A 19,600-nucleotide genomic window follows, 5' to 3' on the forward strand; every position below is an offset into this window, starting at 1 on the left:
CCTCTCTGCCCTCTCTCCTCTCATTCTGCAAAGGTTGTGGGGGAGGCAAAGAGGGGGAGAATAAAATCCATGGCACTGGGGTTGGAACAGATCTCAGGTCGCTGAACAGATCCTTACAGGAGTTTTCTGACTCTGCCTGTCCCAGAGAGAAGCTGGTCCGAGTCTGGCAGCAAAGACCTGAATGAAGGATGATTACAGAATAAGAAAGCCAAATAGATCAAGACCTTTCAAGTGAGACAAAGGACCGTGGTCTTAAAGAGTCCAAGCACTAGGTTCGAATTGTGCCTTTGCCACCACTATCTTAGCCAATTTATATAACCTTCCTGGGCTTCAGTTTCCTTATCTTTAAAATGATTTCTGAAGCAGGGTATGTCCATAGGGCTACAATTACAGGAGAGTCCCTTTTCTGCTACATTGAGCAACTAGCTGGATGACCCTGGGCAAGTAGATCCATTTAACCTCTTTGAGTTCATCCAACAAGCATGGGGGGGGGGGGGGAATAGGCATTTTTTTTACATGCCTAACTATGTGCTGGACAGTAATATCTCATTTGATCTTCACCAGCTCTATTTATACTTGAGGAAACTGAGGCAGAGGTTAACACAGTTAGTAAGTGTTTGATGTCAAATTTGATTTCAGATCTTCCCAACTCCAGGTTCATGGGTCTATCCACTATGCTACCTAAACTGTCTCAGCTCAAGTCCATAAACATTTAGTAATAGTCCATTACTAAGGTAAAAAAAAAAAAATCAAGCCAATACTTGAGCTCTTCCTCTCCCCTCCTCCCCTCTGACTGCTGACCTCCTTGGCTTCTTTTAAGCCCCAACCAAATCCCATCTTCTACAGGAAGGCTTCCCTATCCCTCTTAATTCTAGTGCTTTCCCCTCTGTTACCTATTTATCCTGAACTTATCGTTCATATTTGTTTGCATGTTGTCCCTCTCCCCTTAGACTGTGAGTTCCTTGAGGGCAAGGACTCTTGTATTCCCAGTGCTTAACAAGGGGCCTGGCACATAGTAGGCCAGATAAATGTCTATTGCTTGCTCGATACTAGAATTTGTTTTCTCATCTGTAATATGGGTATAAATAGGCCCCTATCTATTTACCAGGGTTTTGCACTACGTAATTGTAAAGGGAGAAAAGGCACTTCTTAGTCCATAATCAAAGCGTGCTCTTCGTTTGACTGATGAAAAAAAGCACACAGTCATCTAGTCCTTGCGAAAGAAAGAGAAGGGATTCCTGCTCCACCCCGCAATGGCAGAGAAGAGTTAAGAGCACGTGCTCAGACAACTGGGCGAAGAAATGAATGATGTGCAGGGGAAAAGGGGTGAAAGGTTTGCCCGGAATTCTAGAATCCCGAACTGTGCGCGTGCGCGCGCCACGAACCTCCCTCTCAGTTCTGCGGGACTGCGCGGCCTCGGGATGGGGGTGGGACGGGTTAGGGTGAGGCGGGGGCGGGGCTTCAGCGCAGCTGACTGCGGCGTGTCAGGTGACCGCCGGCCCGGAAGGGGAGCGCGTTCTGCCAGATCCCGGCCCTCGCCGGTAGTCTTCATCCCTCGGCCCCGGGAATTATTCGGACCCCGGCGGCGGCAGCGGCATCAGGGAAGCTGCCTTTGCACCACCTGGCCATGGCGTGGACCAAGTACCAGCTGTTCCTGGCCGGGCTCATGCTGATCACCGGCTCCATCAACACCCTCTCGGCCAAGTGAGTTGGTGGGGTAGGGGACCCCCCTCCCTGGGGTGGGGGTCTTGGACCGGGCTGGAGCGGGGAGGACGGGGCGCTCCGCATCCAGCTCTCCTCGAGAGCTTCCAGGTGACCCCCACGAGAGGCCTCGGGGTGCGCCCGAGAGAGGCTGAGCTCTCGGGTTCGAATCCCCCTCTGCCTCTCGCTTCTTTGGGCAAGCTGCTTCTCATTTCTGGGCCTCAGTTTCCTAATCTGTAAAATGAGAGGGTTGGAAGAGATAAGTGATAAGTACCCTACCAGTGGCCTCTGGTATCCCCTGCCCCACTTTCCCTCTGTGTGTTTTTGTTGTTGTGCCTCCATCCTGTTAATTGTTGTTCAGTCGTATTTCAATCATGTTCAACTCTTCATGACCCCATTTTAGATTTTCTTGGCAAAGATACCGGAGTGGTTTTGCCATTTTCTTCTCCAGCTCATTTTGCAGATAAGGAAACTGAGGCAAACAAGGTTCAGAGACTTGCCCAGGGTTACACGGCTAGAAAGTGTCTGAGTCCGGATTTGAACTCGGGAAGACGAGTTTTCCTGACTATTCACTGCGATGTCTAGCTGCCTCCACTCTTACTGCTAAGACCTCCCAACCAAAAAAAAAAAAAAAAAAAGCCTATTTGTGGTGTACTTATAGATGTACAGCCTACTGTATATGTTGTCTCCTTCTGGGTAGAATATAAATTTTTTGATGGCAGCATAGGCCCTAGCAGGCCTATATGCGTGGCATATAGTAGGTGCCAAATAAATGGTTGATGAATGGAATTCCAAAACTTCCATCCTATAACCTAATGTTGGGAGGAGGCCCATCTGTATCCTAGATTCTTGGCACAAAACGATTGTTTCACTGGGGCTCATTAGAAAGTGCCTTGCTTTGTAGGAGCTTGAGTTTCACTATAAATAAAATGGGTATTGGTGGTAATAGGAACTTTGCCCTTAGAGAAGAGGAGTGATGAAATAAATGTTGACCTTGCTTTCTCAAAGTGAGAGCAGGGCTTGTTAAGGAAACCCCTGACTTCTGTGCCAAGGCTGTCTTTTAAGCCAGACTCTGACAAAAAGTTTAGTGCTAGAGAGGCATTGGAAATACAGTCCATCTCCCCTCATTTTGAAGAGGTGAAAACGAGTCCCAAAAAGGGATAATCGTTTGGCCAAAGTCACAAAGTTAATAAGTAGCTAATTCCCTTTTTTTTTTAATTTTTGGTGAAGCAATTGGGGTTAAGTGACTTGCCCAGGGTCACACAGCTAGTAAGTGCCAAGTGTCTGAAGCCAGATTTGAACTCAGGTCCTCCTGAATCCAGGGCTGGTGCTCTATCTGCTGCACCACCTAGCTGCCCCTAGCTAATTCACTTTTACAAACATTTGTTAAGCACCTGCTATATGCCAGACACTTGTGGTAGGTGCTGAGGCTTCAAAGATAAAATACATGTACTTCTGCACTGTAGGTAGTGAGACTAGCCCGCCTTGGTTTGTTGCAGAAGGAAGGGCTTTGACTACTACTTGTTACAGATGGCATAAAAACTGGGGTTTTAGAATTCCCTCCTTTCCCTGTCACTTTGGCCATTCAGGGATACTTGAAGGGTGTGTACCCAACATCCTTTAACACTTGTACTGGAGATAAGGCCTGTTAAAAAACAAACCTTAGCTACTTTGCTCGTGGATTGCCAAGGCTTCCAATTATTTGTCAGCTACATCAGGCTAACACAACTCTTGTAAAACTCTAGACAAGGAGAGAATGGTCTAGTAAGAAGCAAGGAGGGGCAGCTAGGTGGCGTAGTGGAGAAAGCACTGGCCTTGGATTCAGGAGTACCGGGAGTACCCAAGTTCAAATCCAGCCTCAGACACTTGACACTTAACTAGCTGTGTGACCCTAGGCAAGTCACTTAACCCTCATTGCCCTGCAAAAATTTAAAAAAAAAAAAAAAGAAGCAAGGAGATCCTCTGGTCAGAGAAAAGGGAAGGTCACTTTGTCTACCTTTGTCTCCTTTGTCTACCAGTCAGTCCTGTTGAGTTAGCATAGTTAGCTTCCCAAACTTTAGGACAGCCTTTGATCCTGCTCCTGGTGGTTTCTGGTGTGAGGGATCTCACATTGTAATTATACTTCTCATTTGCACACCACTTTACAGTTTTCATTGTCCTTAATTTCCATAATCTCATTTGATCTTCATAATTACTTGATGGGGTAGGGCTGGGCTGGGATTATCCTCCTTTTACAGATAAAGAAACTGAGTGTTGGAGAAGGTCAGTAACCTAGGTAAGCAGAACTGGGACTGGAGCCCAGGCTTTCACCCACTGATCTTTCTACTACATCACCTTCCCACCTACGGAGAGATTAGTTCAAAGCTGTGAACCAAGAACAGGCCAATTGGGAATTGTGGGGATAATGGGGCACACCCCAGGAAGAGAAGACAAAGGAAGATCTTGGCAGATTACAATTTAAATTGTTGATTTGATAGATGATACACAAAAATCAGGCTGTGATGCAAATAAGTTGTCTTGGGGAGAAGATGGGGGTGAAACTTGATTGGTTAATGCTCTAACCCATTCTAAGCCATTTCTTTAGGGACAACCCCAACATAAACCATCTCCCACCACCACCACCACCACCACCTAAAAAAAAAATCAGTCCTGCTCCGCTTGAAACAGATACAAACTCTTGAGAACTCTTCCATCAAGCTATATTTGGAGACTGAGTCTACTACATTACTCTCTCATGAGATGGTCACTACTTTGCCATGTCAGAGAGTCCCTCTGTAGCAATTATGAAGAATTCCCCTGGAAAATCCTCACCTGTTGGTCCCAAATGACTCAGTTTATTGTGGGGAGGTAGAAAACACAAGCTTTGGAGTTGCAGCATGTAACTTTGAGTAACAGTTCTTCCAAAGTCTCTGTGTGCCTTGGCTAAGTTACTTCCCCTCCCTAGGCCTCATTTCCCTTCTCTATAAAATAAGGGGGTTGAGCTAGATGGTCTCTGAGGTCCCTTCCTGCTCTAAATTTATGATTCTGATTCCCCTTCCTCCCAGGAGGCCCCAGAGACAAGACTAGCAATTCTATTCCTTTGAGCTGGGTCTCAGGATCCCAGGTCCGTGTGGCTTCCTTCTCTGTGAATGATTGGTTCTCTTCTTGTGTCTCTTGCCGGAGGAGGAATTCCTCTCCTGACAACTTTTAATAAATAACACATTTTGTTACTGGCTTGGGTTTTTTTGGTGGGGGGAGGCTGGGGGGTTGTTTTACAACTGAGATGTGTGGTGGTGGTGTTCAGTCATTCTAGTCATGTCCAGCTCTTCTTGGCAAAGATCCTGGAGTGGTTTGCCAGTTCTTTCTCCAGCTCATTTTACAGATAAGGAAACTGAGGCCAACAGGGTGAAGTGATTTGCCCAGGAGCACACAACTATGAAGTGTCTGAGGCTGAATTTAAACCCCAGCGCTCTATCCACTATACCACGAAGCTTCCAGTTATTATCAATCCTATTTTACAGAGGAAACAAGTAAGGCTCTGAGAGGTTTGTAAGATCCTGGAACTAGAGCTGGAAGGGACCTCAGTTTTGCATGGATTGCCCAAGGTCACCCAGGGGCTAAGCAGCACAACTGAGGTGAAGGGGCATGCCTATGATTACCCACCCAGTAAGTAGTGGCGCAGGGATTGGAACCCTAATCTTCTCGTCCCAAGTTCTGTTCTTTCAGCTGTACCAGTGGTATCAAATTCAAATAGGAATGAGGGCCACTAAAGCATATATATATATAAGGACCCCTACAGGTCACATACTGACTCAAAACTACATATTAATATTATCTCTGTTTTGTTGTATGTTTATTTATTTTGTTAAATATCTCATTTTAATGTTACATCCTAGTCTAGTTTGGGCCAGGGCAGCCAGGTGGTACAGTGGATAGAGCACCAGAGTCAGAAAGACTCATCTTCCTGAGTTCAAATCCTACCTCAGACACTAGCTTTGTGAGACCTTGTGCTAGTCCCTTAACCTTGTTTGTCTTAGTTTCCTCATCTGTAAAATGAGTTATAGAAGGAAAAGGTAAGCTGCTCCTGTATCTTTGTCAAGAAAAGCCCTAATGGGGTCGTGAAGTAGTCAGACAACTAAAATGACTGAACGACAACTAGTTTGGACCATACTTGATAGTGTTGTGGGCCACATGTTTGATACATCTGGACTATACCACAGCAGCATTTTTTGGTAAGTGGATACATTTAACTTCTAGGCCAGTTTATCTCTCACATTGCTTTAGCCCATCTGTCTTCTCTGGGACTAGAGCCCTTGGGTACTCCCCTTATCACAGCCCCAGCCCATTAAGCACCAGACCAAGGCCACTGGGGGACCAGTGCCAGTGACCAATGTAGCCCCAGTAGAGCCTGTTCTGAGTGAGGCTCTGTTCTCCTGAAAAACCCTTTCTCTCCTTCCCAAAATCTGACCCTAGCCATGAAGTCTCAGGGATGCAGCCCCCAAAAAAGGAATGAAGGGTGGATTAGAGTGAGGAGAGACTTGTGGGAGGCCAGCCCATTAGCAGGCTATTGCAATCATCCAGGTGTGAGTTAGTAAGGGCCTGCACTACAGTGGTGGTGATGTCAGAGGAGAGAAGAGGGCGGTTTTGAGAGATGTTACAAAGGTGCAATCAACAGGGAGAGACTGAAAAAGTGGGGATGACAAGGGGCAATCTATTGGAGGACATGGAATGGAATAAGATCACTTTAACAAGGAAAGGGGTCAGTTTTGGTAAGGAATAAGGCTACTTCATCATGTGACACACGTGAAGGAGGAGAGAGTGGCAGAATGCATCTGAGTGATAGGAGCTGGGGAACCAGGGAGAAAAAGGAGCTCATGGCTAGTAGCCTCATTTTTTTCTGTAAAATATGAAGCAAGTTCCCTGGCTAAGAGAGATGGGGAAGGAGAAGCTATGGGAGGTTTGAGGAGGAATGAAAAGGTTTGGAAGAGCTGCTGTGGAAAGTGGGATAGTAAGTTGATAAAAGGTATAGTAGGATTTCCGAGCTGCAGTGAGTGCCCACTTGAGGTTGTGTAACAAAAAATTATAGTGGACCAAGTCAGAACAGTCATGTGATATTCTCTACCTTTGTTCAGCCACACATTTATATGAGTGAAAGTGACAACTTGTGGGAGTGATCCAAGGCTGAGGCTGGGCATAATGAGCAATGCGATAAAGGGGGTGAGGGTTTCAAGAAAGGAGGACAGTCAATGTAGATTTGAATCAATTCATCAAGGGGTCAAAAGAGGGAGAAGAGGAGGGAGTAGCTAGTGCAGGGGAGATGGCCTGGGAGAGAACTGAGGGGTCAAGGGATTGGAGAGCATGGTGTAGATGAAGAGTGGGGTTATGTAAAGGAAGACAGAGGGGAGAGGTGAAATACCGGTAGCTTATGATAATACTTGGACCCTGAGAAGTAGAATAATTGGGACATGCCTCCCCAGCTAGTTAGCAACAGAACACCGATGCAAGCTAATATTCCTTAGCTGAAGATTTACTAGAAAGAAGCCTGCATTTGGAGCTGGTGACCTAGGTCCATTTCCCACCTCTGCTGCTTACTAAACCTATGACCTTGGAAAAGTCACTTCTTAGCCTAAATATCAGTTTCCTCATCTGGAAAATGAGAGGGTTAGGCTCCATGATTCCCCAAGCTCCCTTCCTCCTAGGGATGCTATGATCTGATGAACTGTCAGGCCAAAGCCTTTCTCCTCCTCCTATCTTTGCTAACTCCTCTTCTCTAGGCTGATCCTGGTCTGGGGGCACAGGGGACAGGAGGGCAAAAGCTGCTTTTATTCTGAAAGAGTCAGGATATCTGTGTGTTCACAGCAGGGGAAGCAGTGAGTCATTTGCCTTCCACCCTCTTCCCCCAGTCCTGCAAACCAACACACAGGCCAGCATTTTTCAGAGGAACTGAGCCTGGGGAAGTGGCCATTGTAGCTCTCTCGCCTTGCCTGCTTGTCTCCCACTAGGGAATACCTGCTATTTCTGGCTACTTCCCTAGGGAGTCAGCCTCTTCTGTCACGTGTGAGCCTTATACAGGGGCCAGGACCTTACCAGGTCTTTGGAGTGAATGATGGTAAAAGTCATACTGGATGTTTTGGTAGCATTTCAAAGTTGGTGAAACATTTTCTGCGTGTTATCTTAGCTAGTCTTCAAAACAACAGGTACTAACTGCATACCAACCTGGTTTTACAGTTGAGGCTAAGGAAACTTAAGTAACTGGCCTGTGTGGCTGTCAGGGGCTGCACTTGAACCCTGGCCTCTCTTGACCCTTAAGTTTAACCCTCTTGCTGCTACCCCACCTCTCAGAGTGGCACCCGATCCTCCTCATCTGACCCAGTAACCCCTTCTAACCAAACATCCCATAGATGCTCTCCCAAGGGACCAGGGGGAGAGGGCAGGCAGCTGCCACAGCTTCATCTGGGACCTGGGCATCTGCACAGGACTGCTTCTGTTGTTCTTCATGACCCTGGGCGAGTCATTTTCCTTCACTTTATCTGAGAAGTAACAAGGTTGGACTAGATGACTTCTGGGACTTCTTCAGTGTCTAATATGCTGCAACTGTGAAGTAGCCATGGACAGAAGCAGAATTGTTGCCCAGGATTGTTGCCATTCCTCAGATTAATGCCTATAAAACCAATCTGACTCTGCTCTCAGGCCCAGGTGTCCCTGAGCTTGGGATGAAAAGATAACCTGGTATAATGGAGGAGTAAGGACAACTAGGTGGCACAATGGATAGAGTATCCAGCCTGCAGTCAGGAAGACCTGAGTTCAAATCCAATCTCAGATACTTCTTAGCTGTATGACCCTGGGCAAGTCACTTAACCTTGTTTGTCTCCGTTTCCTCATTTGTAAAATGAGCTGGAGAAGGCAATGGCAAACCACTCCAGGATCTTTGCCAAGAAAACTCCAGGTAGGGTCATGAAGAGTCAGACATGACTGAAACGAGTGAACACCATTGAAGGAGCACCATGTTTGGAGTAAGAGAACATGGATTCGTATCCTGGATCTGCCATGTCCCACCTGTGTGATCTTGGGCAGGCTACTGGTGGGCAGGGATGTACAGCTTCCTCATCTGTAAAGGAAGAAGGCTGTACTAGGTAAACTGTAAGAGTCCTGCCAGTTCTAGATTTACAAGCAAGAACAAAAACAGCAATCATGTTCAGGGCACCGTGGCCGATTTGCCAGCAGCCCCAGGTTTACCATGAGACTGATGTGCCAGGACTGGGAACGTTTAGACCAAAGAAGACTCCAGAAAAGGGCCAGTGTCAGAGAGCTGGCCTTGGGCATAGCAGTTTTAAGATCTGGAGACTTAGCTTTGCAGTTATTATCAATTAAAATATTTAATATTAACATCATAAACTTGGCATCTGATTTGAGCATGTCACAACATCCATGGGCCTCAGTTTTCTACATCTCTCAGTTGAAGGGATTGTGCCAGGTTCTAGAGTTTCTTAAATTCCAATAATTATGGATCTAATTTACCTGTTTATCTATTCATAATTCATATAGCATATTCAATAACTGCAATTCATAATAACGATTATTAATAACTCATATTACTGTAGCACTTAACGTTTATAGGGTACTATTATTTGCAAGACTCCCCTGACATGGCTGGGGCAAATATTATGAGCCCCATTTTGCAAATGAAGAAACTGAGGCTCAGGTTAAATCATTTGGCCAGGGTCACTTAGCTAGTGTCTGAGCTGGAACATGCAGCAAGGTCTCCTGATTCGGGGCTGCTGCTTCGTGGAGCCTCTGCACCATTCCACATCTCTATGGTGTAGTCAGCATACCGAGTGTCCATAATTAAGGGCAAGCACCCCCAGAAACATTAAGCTTGGCTCAAATCATCTGTAACTAGAAACCAAAAACTACTCTGTAGAGCAGCACGCCCTGCTGACAGGCAGTCCGGGAGGAGGCCAGCGCCTACACTGTGGTGACTGATACAAAGGGATCCCATTTCCCTGCCCTGGGAATATTGCCAGCCTATCCATCCCTGTGTCTGGCCAGTCTGGGCAAGTCCCTTTCATGGGAGGTAGCTAGTCCATGTGGATACTGAAAGAAAGGGCCAGGGAATAACCTGCAAGGCTCTGGTTGGTCATGGGGATGGGGCTCCCCAGCTCCCGTCTTAGAGCCAGGCATCCCCCTAAGCATCCCAGCTCCTGCAGCAGGAAAGTGTTGAGTCCTGACCCCCCCCCATCCTATCCCAGCAGCATACTCAGGTCTGGAGGAAGGGGGAGGGGGGCCAAGCGATCTCCCAGGCAAGAGAACCAGATAGGGAGGCATCCTGCTTTTCCCTCCTGCCCCTCCTTTCCCCTGCTGCTCCTGGAAAGGCCTTTCCAGGAGCTGGTTAGTGATTTGGGGCTGAGAAATGATGGTGCCCACACATCTCCTGTGTTTTCTTTTTTGTCAGCAGAGCTAGAAATAGGCTGGGCTTATTCTGAGCAAGCTGCCCAAGTGACATTTCTGCTTGATTCTCAGCTTAGACCCATTTCCCTTTTCTCCCCTGGTCAGAAGAGCCAGCAGACCAGAGACTCTGGTTTGTCAGGCATGGGATCCAGATGGTCTAGCCCAGACAGGGCCAGTGGACCAGAGCCCTAGCTTCTAGGCCCTGCTGTGAATGGGCACTTGAGCCAATTATGTCATCTCTCTGGGACTGAGTTCTTTCCTGTGTGAAATGAGGAGGTTGGACTCATTTCATTGTCATTGGAGTATACTACAGACCACCTGGACAAAAAGGAAACAGATTAGTTTGAGGAACAATCACACACCTGACACAGAGGCTTGATATCTAGTGATGGGAGGGAGAGGGACGGCCAGGAGGCATCAGCTGGAATTCTGTCTGACAAAAGCAGAACAGTCAATGACTTCCGGACTTGTCTTATTGAAAACTTCATTCTTCAAAAAGCAGAGGAACCAAAAAGGAAAAATTCTGTTCTAGATCTGATTCTCATTAACAGAAATTAACTGATTGAGGGGATGGAAATGATAAAATCATTGGGGGAGGGAAGCCAGTATGGGTAGGTGACCCCTTCATCATAGAATTTATGAGAGGAGAGGAAAATCTGGGCATAATTCTGACAAACCCTCGATTTGGGGAAAGCTGTTTTCATAAGAAATATAGATTAGATCCCATGGAGCAAAATGCTTTAGGGGAAATCAGCCCATGAGGGATGATGGAAGATGCTAAGGTTATAAAGGGAAGGTCTCCAATGAGGAGGGAAAACAGGATTTGTCTGAAGAGACCGACATGGAAGCACTCCCCAACCCACTTGGATTTTTAAAAGACCTGTATGGAGGATAGAGGTATGTGACCCAGGCCTACAGAAATGTTGTCAAGCTCACTAAAGCTTGCAAGGAGATAAGCTGAGGACAACACAAAGGGGGTTAGTCTTTGGAGGTTTTTTAAGTTCTCTTAGGAAAAAGGTCAGAGAAGGAGAAAGACCTTTGTTTGGGATGGATGGAATGATGATCGCTGACAACAGAAAAAACAGACCAGCCCAGTTCTTGGTTTGCTTCTTTCTGCTCTACAAAGGAGAACAGCCTTGTACTGGAAATGAGAGGGCAAGAATGAGGAACAGGCAGCTGCATTCCCAGGATAATAAGAAGAGAACAAAGATTTGCCTTTGATAAAGTCGTCACCTAGCCCAGATGGCCTACATCCTTGGGTCCTCCTGGTACTAGCAGACGTGATGACCAAGCCACTGTCAGTCATATTGGAAAGATCCCATAAATAGGAGAGGTAGCACAAGACTGGAGGAGACCTATGAATGTGATTTAGGTTGTTGGGAAATGTCCAGAGTGTTATCATTAAAGGGATGATTGGTGAACACCTAGAAGGAAAGTGATGATCCCAGAGAGCCAGCATGCTGGACTAACCTCATTTCCTTTTTTTTACAATATTCTTAAACTGGTAGATGAAGAAAATGCTATGGCTGTGCTCTGCCTAGATTTTAGCAAAACTGGTGATAAAGTATCCTCTCACATTTTTGTGGAGAATACAAAGAGATGGATCAGACGGGGTCAGGTGGCTTCAGAATGCACTGGGTGGCTGGTGTCTTTAATGACTCAATGTCACTGAGTTAGGAGGTCTCCAGGGTGCTCCTGTGCTTGTTCCGGGGCCTTCCATAATAAAAGCATTTGATGATGTGCTCATCAGATTTGCAGATGACACAAAGCTGGGAGGGAGAGCAGCCTCACTGGATGACAGTCAGGATCCAGAAGGATCTCAATTGGCCAGAGCTTTGGGCTGAATCTACCAAGATGAACTTCAGCAGGGATAAATGGAACAAAAAGTGGACTTGACAAATGTAAAATGGGAAAGGTGTGGTTAGACTACAGTTGCTCTAGAAAACATCTGGAGGTTTTAGTGGACAGTAGACAATGAGTCCAAGACGTGACCACAGTGTGATGTTGCAGCCCAAAAAGCTAATGCAGTCTTTTTCTTTTTTTTTTTGTGAGGCAGTTGGGGTTATGACTTGCCCAGGGTCACACAACTAGTAAATGTCAAGTGTCAGGTCCTCCTGACTCTAGGTCCATTTGGTGCTCTATCCACTGCGCCACCTAGCTGCCCCTTATGCAGTCTTGACCTATGTTAAAGAAGGTCCACAGGTTCCAGGAATAGGGAGGTGATAGTCCCACTTGCTCTTATCAGACCTCAGCTGGGAGAGCATATTCAGTTCTGAACACCGTGGCTTAAGAAAGACATCGACAGACTGGAGAATATCCAGAGAAAGCCCACGGGCATGCTGAAGGACCTTGGATTCATGTCATACAAGGACTGGTTGAAAGAACTGGGGGCTTTGCAGGCTGGAGAAGAGAAGACTCCAAGGGGACCTACATAAAGCTGTCTGCAAGCCTTTGAAAGGCCGACTTGTAAAGGAGCCACCGATTTGCTCTTCTCAGCCCCTGGGGGCAGAACCCTTAGAATTGTACCAGTTTCTGGAAGACAGAAAGAGGCAAAAGTGGAATGGGCTGCATGGCTAGAGAGGCCGAGGCTTCCCCACATTGGAAGTCTCAGTGCAGAGGCTGGACAGCCACTTGTGGGCTTGGTTAGAGCAGAGATTCCTTTCAGGCCCTTCTGGCTGTCAATTCTCTGGTCCTGCGGCTCGGAACCAGATGATCTCTAAGCTTCTTTCCGCTTCTAATAATAATAATATAGCCCTCTGAGGTTCATAGAACACTGTGAGGTGGGTACTTATATTAACCCTGTCTTACAGCAGAGGAAACTAAGGCTCACCAGGGCAGAATCCCTTGCCTGGGGTCACACAGCTTGGTAAGTGTCTGAGGAAAGATTCTAACTTGGGTCTTCCTGACTGCAGTGATGGCTCCATTATCTCTGCCGTTATCCCCAGGACCTGCCCACCCTTCTGTGGTGCCGAAGCCTTCTTGGAAATCTGTTTCCCCCTTTCATCTGACCAAAACCTCCCGAGCCACTGGCCCTGAGCCTCTCTGTGCACTAGGTAGCAGGCTGGTAATACCTGGACCCTAGCAATGCCCAGGCAGTCGCTATCTTGTGTACAGACAGAGAGCAGGCTTTGCCAAACCCAGTTCCTCCTCAGTGCTGGACTTCATTCTTTGCCTATTGTGTGTCCATGCCTGTGCTGGATAACGTGGTTCAAACCAAGGACCAAAGACGCAGTCCTTACTCTCAAGAGTAACCAACCATTTTCTTTTTGAGATAGTGCTTCATGAGATGATACCTGAGTCATTGGCCAAAAAAGCAAGCCAGGAACAAAATGGGCTTGTGTGCTGTGGTGTGTGGCACAGAGGGCTTCCAGAAGAGGGAGTAATCCTGGTGCCCTCAGGAAGGCTGGGCACCGCGTTAGTCGGGCAAGTCCTGTGTTCCAGTCCCAGCTCCTCCTCTTACCAGCTGTGTGGCCTTGTGAAAAGCCATAATAACCTTTCTGAGCTTAGGAAATGCCTACCTCACAGGGCTGATGTGAGAGTGAAGCAAAATAACAAGACATTTTTCAGCTATTAAGTACTCCCATAACTTAGCATCGGTCTTGCTTAGCGTTTTGTTCATACCTCCCTAGCATACTCTCATATCTTCTTTTGGACTGAAACCGTGTGGCTAGATAGAATGCTGGGCTTGCAGCCAGGAAGTCTGAATCCTGCCTCTGACACCTTAGTAGCTGCTAGAGCCTGGACAAATAAGTTAGCCTCTGAGTAGGGCTAATATCTCATGGGATTGTTGTATGGACAAATGAAACAACATGTAAAGCACTTTGCAAATCTTAAAGTGCTATAGAAATGTAGGGTATGAATGGTAGTCTTTCAGGAAGGTGTGTGATTATTCTCTGGCAGGTCCTTGATGGCAGAGACTGGGTGGACAAATAAGTGCTTAATGCATCTTTATCAAATTGGGCTGAATAAGGAACATAGTAGCCTCGCCAATCCCTGCTGTTCTCTCTTCCAGATGGGCTGACAACTTTGCGGCTGAGGGATGTGGAGGAAGCCAGGCCCACAGCTTTGAGCATCCTTTCCTCCAGGTATCTTCTCCCAACCCTACCTCCCCTTAAGCCTTCTGTCTCCCTTGTGGCTCTGAGCCCCCAGTCCCCTTTCCTTGGCACCCAGGGCTCGAAAGCTCACTTCCTCCATATTACAGCCACAGAACTTTCTCCTGCTTCCAGAAGCTGGGACTGAGTCAGGCCTGACTCAGAAAAGATCACTAGTCATTCTTTTCCTCCCTGTCCTGCCTTGCTCCCAATAGCTGTGCAGAAATGCACAGGGTAGGAGAGCTGGTTAGCTATTCTTGGCCAATAATGGGTATGTTGAGAAAGGGCCTAGAAATCAGAGATGAGTGGGAGAGTGACTCATCCCCAAGCCCTGGGGCCTAACCATCCCCATCTCCGCCTGGAGCCATAAAAGTCGACCACAGCCTTCTTGTGGGGAACCATTGCCCTTGCTGGGACAGTGTTAAGATAGACAGGTCGGATCAGATGGTAGTGTTTGCCCAGCTCTAAGAGTCTATGATTGTTTTCATTCCAGGCAGTGGGCATGTTCCTGGGAGAGTTTTCCTGCCTAGCAGCCTTCTACTTACTTCAGTGCAAAATTTGGGGGCGCACAGACTCTAATGTGGAACCCCAGCAGTCCTTCAGTGCACTGCTCTTCCTGCCCCCTGCCCTCTGTGACATGACTGGCACCAGCATCATGTATGTGGGTGAGTAGCAAGATCTCCTGGGCAAGGCCCAGCCATTTGAGGTATGGCAGGGTGGGAGGAAGCATGTTTTGGCAGCAGCAGGACCCTTCTCCTGACCCTCACTGTTTCCATCTTCCCACCAAAGTGGATTACTGCCTATGTTCTTTAGATACGCTGTGCTTTCCCACCTCCAGACCGCTGCTTATGGGATTGCTTGTGCCCTTTCCATCCTCTCCTCCTCTGCCTGGTAAATTCCTACACATTCTTTTAAACCCAACTTAAATGATGCCTCCTCCACTTCCTCCACAGTACTTTCCCTGATCTCATCATCCCATCCCTAATTCACTAACAGTTCTTCTCCCCTCTTACACCTTTCCATAACACTTTGCTTAGACTTCTCTAGGCCCTTATTATGTATTTATTTATTTATATGTCACATCTCAAATGTGAAGTGCTTTTTAAAATATAAAACACTGTAAAATCGTCAGCTGTTGCTATTACTAGACCTCCTGTTCCCCAAGAACAGGGACTGTGTCTTATCTAAACTCGTACCTCCCCTAGAGCATACTCTTCAGGAATGTTTGTTGAATGATACCAAATTCTCCTCTTCTCTGTAGCCCTGAACATGACTAGTGCCTCCAGCTTCCAGATGCTTCGTGGGGCTGTGATCATCTTCACTGGTCTTCTCTCCGTGGCTTTCCTGGGACGGAAGCTGCTGCCGAGCCAGTGGGTGGGCATCCTTGCCACAATTGCTGGCTTGGTGGTTGTTGGTCTGGCTGACCTCACAAGCAAGCATGATGATCAACACAAGCTCAGTGATGTGATCACAGGTATGTTGAACTGTCGTGAGCAGAGCCTTCTGTGGCTAGGTAGCTCCCAGGAAAAGAGTCCCACACGAGTGACTGACAAGGAAGCTAGCCTGCTGCCCCCAAGACCCAGCCACAGCAGGGCTTTCGAGAGAGAAGGCAGGTTGAAGTCGATGTTGAGAGTGACTGAGCTGAGGGCATCACAAGGCAGCCAGCAGAGCCACGGCATAGCCAGGCGTCAGCAGGCAGGCAGGCAAGAATGTGAGTGTTTACCTGGCCCCAGCCTGCTCTGTGACCAAAAGGCCAACCCTGCCTGCCTTGTCCTTCTTCAGAACCCCAAAAGTGGAAAGAAATTATGGATATTTTAATATACTTTAAATGTTTTATTATAAACTTAGCAGCTGTGAATCATGGCAAATAAACATGCAAAGTAAGGAAGACAACATTATACCCAAAGAAATAATCAGAACCCCAGCTGGTTTTGCCTTGTGGCCCCGTCCAGCTTCCTCCGGAGTTCAGCTACCTCTTGCTTGTTTGTTTCATTTATAGTTGTAGTCAGTGGATGTTTTTCTAGACCTTCTGGGCTGGCCTTGCATCACTTCATTGAAGACTTTCCATCTTTCCCTGTGTCCTTTTTTTGGTCTCCATCTGTCACTGCACTGAGGTACTGAACGCCTGGTGAGGAAGCTCCCTCGACCAGTGCGGACCAGCAGCTGCTTTACAGCTTAGAGTCTTGGAGATTTGCCTGAACACCGAGCATTTCGATGACTTGGCCACAGTCATAGCGATGTGTGTGTCTGGCAGGCTTGGATCCCACCTTGCTCTATCCACTGTGGCATGCTGCTTCCCATCCTGGCGAAATGCCTTGTGTTCTTAGACTCTGTACCATCCTCCAGTCGTTGAACATACATAGAGTTGAAGAAATCAGATTTAAATAGTCCTCAGTCCTGGTTCTTCATTGGGAGTGTCCTACAAGGCTCACTCATCCACCTTCTGTTCACTGTTTCCTCTGACCCCCTGCCATGGCCTCTGAAATCTTTTCCTCACTACAACTGCTTACTTCTCTCTGGTCCTCCTCCTCCAACAGGGGACCTGCTGATTGTCATGGCCCAGGTGATCGTCTCCATCCAAATGGTACTGGAGGAGAAATTTGTCTACAAGCACAACGTTCACCCGCTTCGGGCTGTGGGTACTGAAGGTGCGTTTGTGGGCCTCTGGGAAGAGGAAGAGGAGACATAGAGTGTGCATGGTGGGGGCCAAAGGAAAGTTGGGAGCATGTCGAGGAAGGGACAGAAATTAAGGGAGGTGTGAGAGAATGTTGGGAATGAATTCTTTTGGAAAAGGTTCTCATAAGCTCCAGTATTCCCTTCTCAGCTCATACATACATTGAGCGTCTACAGTGGAAGACACTGTGTACAGGATAGAGATGTATAAGACACAATCCCCGGTCTTGTAACACAGGAAATAAGAAAGGAAGGATCACTTCCATCCCATGAGTGATCAAGGAATACATGATAGAGGAAATGGCATGTGAGTTGGTCTTAAGAAATGGATAGGATAGGCATCTTGGTGGCACAGTGAATAGAGCACCAGCCCTGGAGTCAGGAGGACCCGAGTTCAAATCCGGCCTCAGACATTTGACACTAGCTGTGTGACCCTGGGCAAGTCACTTAACCCCAATTGCCTCATCCAAAAAAAAAAAGCAATGGGTAGGATTTTCATAGATGAAAAATGGTATATTATAGGAAGAGGGAATAACCTAAGCAAAGGAAAACTGAGGTAGGAAATGACGATGCCTATCAAGGGATCATTGAGTAGCACCCCTGGGCCAGAGTCCAGTCTTTGTGTGGGAGAATAATAGGAGACAAGGCTAAAAAGGTAGGTTGTATTCAGAATATAGAAACTTAAATTGTTTTTTGTGGGTGCTAGGGAGCTATGGAAGATTTTCGAGCCTGGGAATGGAATAAGCAAAATGGTATTTTGAGGAGCTATATCTGAGTGAGCGGTACAGCACGAATCCCAGTGGGGAGACACTGGAAGCAGGGAAACCAGTGATAAAGCGACTGTGAATCAAATAAAAAGTGATAAGAACCTTGTTCTAGTGAGAGTGGAAAGAAAGGATGGATTGGAGAGATTTTGAGATCTGAGACCCCAGGCTCTTCTGGAGCATTATTTAGTGAAAGATCTCACATGTACCCACATGCGTTTGGAGTTTGAGAACTCAACATGGAGTCTGTGAAAACGTTCATTCCTTTGCCCCCTCATTCCTCCTCAGGGTTCTTTGGCTTTGTGATCCTCACTTTGTTGCTGGTGCCCATGTACTACATCCCTGCTGGCTCCTTCAGTGGGAACCCCCGGGGCGTACTAGAAGATGCACTGGATGCCTTCTGCCAGATGGGAAGGCAGCCACTCATCATCTTGGCACTGCTGGGCAACATTAGCAGCATCGCTTTCTTCAACTTCGCTGGCATCAGTGTCACCAAGGAGATGAGTGCCACCACCCGCATGGTACTGGACAGCCTTCGTACTGTGGTCATCTGGGCCCTTAGCCTGGCGCTGGGCTGGGAGACTTTTCACCCGCTGCAGATCCTAGGTTTCTTCATCCTCCTGGTGGGCACAGCTCTCTACAATGGGCTGCACCAGCCCCTGCTGGCCCGTCTGCCCTGGGGTCAGCCCCCAGCTGAGGAACGTGAGCGGGAAAGCCTGCTGGGGGGCAACCATACTCCCATTAATGAGGGCAGCTGAATCTCTGCCGGATCTACAATAGACTGAACCCTGAATTTTAGGCTCCTTTTCCCTGAAGACAAGGATCCCTGGGATCCTCAGGAGGAACCTGGGAAATAGGGTATCTAAGGTCCTTTATCCCACATCGTTGCCTTCTTCTTCAGGAGGACACTGAATGTGCCACTGGAGTTGGAACCCAGATCTATTGGCCTTTCCTCTAACAGTGTTTCTCAGCTTCCTTTGGTCCAGGACATACCCTAAAAACCTGTTGGGGACCCAGAGACCCAGGAGAAGGGCCCAAGTTCTCCTACATCTGTCTCGTTATGTCGAGTGATGAACTGAACCAGGCACCTGCATCTCACTGATTTGCTAAATCACAAATCCAAACTGAATATTAATCCTTTCCCCTGAATCATGAATCAAATTTAATTTTCTAAAAAAAAAAAAAATCACTTCAGAACCACACTTAAACCTGTGTACTTTCTCAGGCCCCGTGTACTGCTGGATCATTTGCAGAATGTTCCTGAGCCAGCCACTTAAGAATGCCATGAGCTAAGTGGGCATCAGGCTCCAGTGATTTGGCCCCCAAGTCCATCGCTATTCTCTTCTCCCTTTTCCATGAGCAGCAGGCATAGCTCATGCATCATGATGATGATGGTGATGAAGACGGGTAGTTTTGCTTAGGTCACAGGTATAGGTGGTTTACACTGCTGCTGACAGCTGCCTGTCCCCCAGTCCAGGTGCCAATAAACAGGCCGGTTGGGGTTGGGCCAGGGGTTCAGCTGGGTCTGCAGGAGGATGGAGTGGCCCTTACAGAAACACAGTAGTCCTCTGAACTGCTGCCTTTGGCATTTCTCTTTTAAAAGTAAAACCTAATGGAAGAATGATCTGTAAAGTGGAGGGGTTGGGGTTGGGTTTTTTCTTGGCAGAGAGGAGTATGAGTACTAGGTAGACTAGATCTGGGCAGAGAAAAGGTGCTAGAGCTACAAAGAACTTTGGGCATCATCAGTTCTAGTCCAAGAGACAAAGAGTAGTGACTTAAGCAATTACAGGATGAAAGCAATTAACTGTGAATAAGACCAGTAAGAAAATGATCCAGGATCAAATCAGTCTTCTCAGTGCTATGATAAAAAACCCTTCTTAGCTTAGGAGTTACAAAGGCCAGCTCTCTCTCTCCACTATCTGTGTGGTACTAGGCAAGTCCTCT

General features: G+C 47.3%; 1 protein-coding gene across 1 annotated transcript; it reads left to right on the plus strand.

The window, feature by feature from the left end:
- Positions 1-1,463: 1,463 nt before the first annotated feature.
- On the plus strand, positions 1,464-18,858 carry SLC35F6 (solute carrier family 35 member F6). Its single transcript, XM_043984542.1, has 6 exons — positions 1,464-1,704; positions 14,141-14,213; positions 14,713-14,884; positions 15,481-15,693; positions 16,757-16,867; positions 17,945-18,858. Exons 1-6 carry the CDS (start codon positions 1,628-1,630, stop codon positions 18,412-18,414), a joined length of 1,116 nt encoding a protein of 371 aa, XP_043840477.1. The 5' UTR covers positions 1,464-1,627; the 3' UTR covers positions 18,415-18,858.
- Positions 18,859-19,600: the final 742 nt, after the last annotated feature.

Source organism: Dromiciops gliroides, chromosome 2, assembly GCF_019393635.1.
Source record: "Dromiciops gliroides isolate mDroGli1 chromosome 2, mDroGli1.pri, whole genome shotgun sequence".
NCBI lineage: Eukaryota > Metazoa > Chordata > Mammalia > Microbiotheria > Microbiotheriidae > Dromiciops > Dromiciops gliroides.